Below are 4,046 nucleotides of genomic sequence, written 5' to 3'. Positions count from 1 at the left end.
GGATGAATGGATTCATGGACGGATTCATGGATGGATGTCTTGATGGATGGATTCATGGATGGATTCATGGATGGATGAATTCATAGATGGATTAATGGATGGGTTCATGGATAAATTCAAGGAGGGATGGATGGATGGATGGATGGATGGATGGATGGATGGATGGATGGATGGATGGATACATGGATTCATGGATTCATGGATGGATTCATGGATACATGGATTCATGGATTCATGGATGGATTCATGGATGGGTTAATGGATGGATTCATAGATGGATTGATTGATGGATTCATGGGTGGGTTCATTGATGGATCTATGGATGGATTCACAGATGGATTCATCCCTGGACGGATCTATGGATGGATCCATGGCTGGATCCAGGGATGGATTCATGGATTCTCCTCCATCATGGCCACCATCCGCTGGTACATGCGCTGCGGGGCGTTCAGGCCCCAGTGGTGGTCGAAGTGGTTCCAGTCGGGGAAGTGCTCGTGGTGCACGACGTTGGTGAGGTGGGTCAGCAAGCGCTGGGTCTCCTCATGGGGAGTGACCCAGTCGTGCCCCCCGCTCCACAGGGCCACCGGCACCCGCATGGCTTCGATCCGGTAAAAGGGAGGCCTCAGCTGGCAAGGGGGAAAGCATTCCTGTTACCTGGGGGCTCTGATGGGTGGGGTGTGCTTCCCCCATGCCCATCCCAGCCAGCCGCTTCACCTGGTTGTACTTCTCCATGTTCCTCGGCCCGTAGTCAAACTGCTTGAACTCGGCGCTTTTTGCAGTCTGGAAGGCAGAGGCAAAGGGTTAATCCAGGTAATATTCTGGATCAGCCCCCAGACAGAGACACCTTTTGAGACTCCTTGGTCTCAAGCAGCAGCTTAAAAATCCCTTTTATCTCTTGGCTTTGAGTCCACCTCCTTTACTTGTTTCCAGCAGCATTTGGAAATAACCACGTTCACAGATTAGAAGAAAGGAAAGTTAAAATAGTTACAAAATCAGAATCTCTACCTGTCCCCAGTGCAGAAGAGTTTTTACTGATGTATAGTCTGGAAAATGAGATAAATACACATCCAGTCGACTCTAGAGGAAAAAGAAAGTATTTTCTAAGTGAGTTGGGAAGGAAGAAAATCCATCTAGGCAAAAAACCCCGAGCATTCTGTCTTATAAGTGCCATATAAATGTTATACACTCTTCATTCTCTAGCAGCTTTATTCTGCTCAGAGCTAGAAGCAGCTTTCAAAGGTAAGTCACTTCATCAATGGAAATACACTTAAAATGGAAATACAACTGGTCCAGTCATTCTTTGGTTATTTTCCTCTGTAAACTTGTTGTGTGCCAGCCAAAAATGAGGCAGGAGCTTCCTCTCCTAAGAGATGAGACCACAAGTGATTTTCCTCTTACCAAAGACTCCATTAGGTTTAACACCCCCACACCACTGCAGGGAATTTCCCAATAACCACTGCCTTTCACACCTTATTTTGGGGGTTTGTACTCATCATTGTGTCTCATTAACTATCTCCAGGTGTCTAGGAAAACCAGGGAGGGCCGTGACCTGGAGAGCCTGGTGCACCCACCACGTTCAAGTTCTCCCTGTCAAACCCTCCGACGAGGAAGATGCTGTTGGCACACACTTCAGCCTCCAGACGCATGCTGCACTTCTCAACCAGGAGCAGCTTCTCCTTCCTCGGCACCAGAACCAGCTCTCTGGTTCCAAACGTCTCCTGCAGGAGCACGAGGAAACGTTAGGGATGGTGCTAGGAGCTCCAAGGCCCGCCGCAGGTGCAGGAGCAGCGCGCAGCGGCAACGCAGAGGGCAGGAGTTGCCAAAAGCCCCTGGATTTTGGCAGTAACAGCCCACAAACGCCTCCTGTACCTTGAGCAGCAGGTCTGGTAGAAAGGCTAGCTTTAACACGGGGCCCCGGACATGGCGGAAGGTGTACACAGGAGCCAGGGCAAAGAAGAGTTTGATTTTCTCGGCCAGATGTGGCAAGCTGGAAAACGCTATGAAACCTGAAAAGCAGCGTGAGAGCACAACGCAAACCCCAGCTCATCCCAGACCCTGTGCTTGAGGGGTTTTTTTTGAACAAAAACCGCTCCTGGATGCCAGCACAGCCCGGGATGGATGGGCAGGACGTGGCAAACCCCTCCCATGCAGAAGGCTGGGAAGGCAGGAGGGGACAGCAGCTCCCAGCAGCGTCCAGTTTGGATGGAAATTGATGTCACTCACCCAGGGAGCTGCCCTGAGCGTGGCCGACGTAGAACAGCTGCTCCTGCTCTGTTTGCATCAGGATGAAGCCCACCATGGCCGGCAGGTCGTACATGGCCATCTCGTGGAAGCTGCGTGGCAAAGGGAGAGCCTGGAGGAGATTCCCACCTCCCAACCTCCGGGGGACACCATGGGCTCAGCGCTGGCAGCCCTGCAGCCCACCTGCCCTGGTGGCCCCCTGACCTGAAGTCCCAGAACTCCTCGGAGGCCACGGACAGGCTGCGGTGCCGGCGGGACCAGCTGCTGCCCCGGTTGTTCCCGATCCAGACATCGTGTCCCGCATCCGCCAGGATGAAGGCCAGGCTGTTCTCAGGGAAATTGTCCACCCAGTCACCACCATCCAGGCAAAAGCCATGCACTAGCAGCACGGGGGTCCTGGGTCCTGAAAGAGGAGATAGGAGGTGGTTGACAGAAGAAGACAGCTTTCCCATCTGGAAATAAAACACCACTGGAACATCTTGGTACTGTTTCATGCAAGCTGCACATTAAATGTTCCCTTCTCCCCTTATTTCCCTGGTTGTGCTGGTGCTTTTTTGTGTTTGGGGGGCTTTTGCCACCCCAGGCCCTGAGCCTGGACCTTGGAGCAGGGGTTTGCTGCCACTGGGGCTCTGCTGGGTCACGCTGCCCCATCTCAGGTGCAGCACAACACAATGCTGAGCTCCTGCAGGCAGCCAGGAAGAAACTCCTCATCCCTCTCCCAGCTGCCCAAACCATGCCTGAAGCCACAGGCATTCCCCACTGTTTCCTCTTGTTGCCGAGAGGTCACAGCTGGTGCCCCCCTGGCTGAGGCTGAGCCCACCTGCGAGCCCAGTGTCCCCCCTGCCGTGGGGAATCCTGTTGAGGCTCAGGAAGTAGCCATCCTCGGTCATCACGTCGTACTCCTCGCTGGGATAGCCGTGGAAAAGGATTTTCTGGCTCTGCAGGGACAGCGGTGTGAGGGCAGAGGGTGACCCAGTGCCCTGTGCCTGCCTCAGCTTCACCCACTGCTGCCACCCACGCGGCGTCCCCCGGGGTCACCTGCGCCCAAAGGAATCAGAAGGAGAGCAGGGAGAGGCCAAGCTCGAGCTGAGGGCATGAAGTGAGTGCCAGCGATGCAAATATGGGAGATTTTTGATGCCTCGAACCCCACAAAGAGGCCAGGTGCAGATGCAGGGAAGGGGTGAGCCCAGCTGGTCCCTCAGGAAGGACTTTGGGCATGCCCATGGGGAAGTGAGGAGCTCCCCCAGCACTTACGATGTTCATTAGCCTCTCAGGGTTGTGGTACACTTCATCACCTGGGGTGGCATCTTCCAGCCCCTGGGCCAGGCACAGGCCCACCAGCAGCAGCCACATCTGACCTGCCCACAGCGCCTGGGGGATAACGGGGCAGGATGAGCAGGGCTGTGGTGCTCCGGGGCCACGAGGAACACCGCGCAGCCCCAGCGGAGCGGCAGCACAGCCAAAGCCTGATGCTGCCACAGGGAGCAGGTGTCTGCAGCCCCTTGTGCAGTTTGGAACCCACCCCAAGCCTCTCTTGCTGGCCATTCTCGTCTAGTCCAGCTGTAAGTGCAGTGTGGGACAAGTAGCCTCCTGCCACAGTGATAGTTTATGAAAATCCCTTTGTTAGGATTTTTCTCCTATTCTAGCTGAGAAGCCTCAGAAAGGAAATGCAAACAATAACTATCTGATGGCTGTAGAATGTAGTCTGGAAGTTCTTTACCAGCAGGTGCATCTTTGATAGGTTTATGTGAGGTGTTTCTACTTAATAACCAATCAAAGATCCAGCCGTGTCGGACTCTCCGAGA

General features: G+C 54.1%; 1 protein-coding gene across 1 annotated transcript; it reads right to left on the bottom strand.

The window, feature by feature from the left end:
- Positions 1-392: 392 nt before the first annotated feature.
- On the bottom strand, positions 393-3,594 carry LOC119702554 (putative lysosomal acid lipase/cholesteryl ester hydrolase). The gene is made up of 9 exons (XM_038140818.1): positions 3,496-3,594; positions 3,062-3,179; positions 2,446-2,644; positions 2,224-2,333; positions 1,870-2,006; positions 1,572-1,718; positions 1,006-1,077; positions 715-780; positions 393-626 (listed from the first exon to the last, which is right to left on the bottom strand). The coding sequence occupies exons 1-9, from the start codon at positions 3,592-3,594 to the stop codon at positions 393-395; spliced, it is 1,182 nt and encodes a 393-aa protein (XP_037996746.1).
- Between the last annotated feature and the right edge of the window lie 452 nt (positions 3,595-4,046).

The sequence above is a fragment of the Motacilla alba genome, chromosome 6, assembly GCF_015832195.1.
Source record: "Motacilla alba alba isolate MOTALB_02 chromosome 6, Motacilla_alba_V1.0_pri, whole genome shotgun sequence".
Lineage (NCBI taxonomy): Eukaryota > Metazoa > Chordata > Aves > Passeriformes > Motacillidae > Motacilla > Motacilla alba.
The sequence above is the reverse complement of the archived record's forward strand: the minus strand, read 5'-3'. Positions and strand labels throughout refer to the sequence as shown.

Coding starts and splice junctions, on each gene's coding strand:
- LOC119702554 (XM_038140818.1), bottom strand. CDS start 3,594: ATGTGGCTGCTGCTGGTGGGCCTGTGCCTGGCCCAGGGGCTGGAAGAT. Junction 2,334..2,445: donor GAGGAGTTCTGGGACTTCAG/GTCAGGGGGCCA, acceptor TTTGCCACGCAG/CTTCCACGAGATGGCCATGT. Junction 2,007..2,223: donor CGCTCAGGGCAGCTCCCTGG/GTGAGTGACATC, acceptor GCTGCTTTTCAG/GTTTCATAGCGTTTTCCAGC.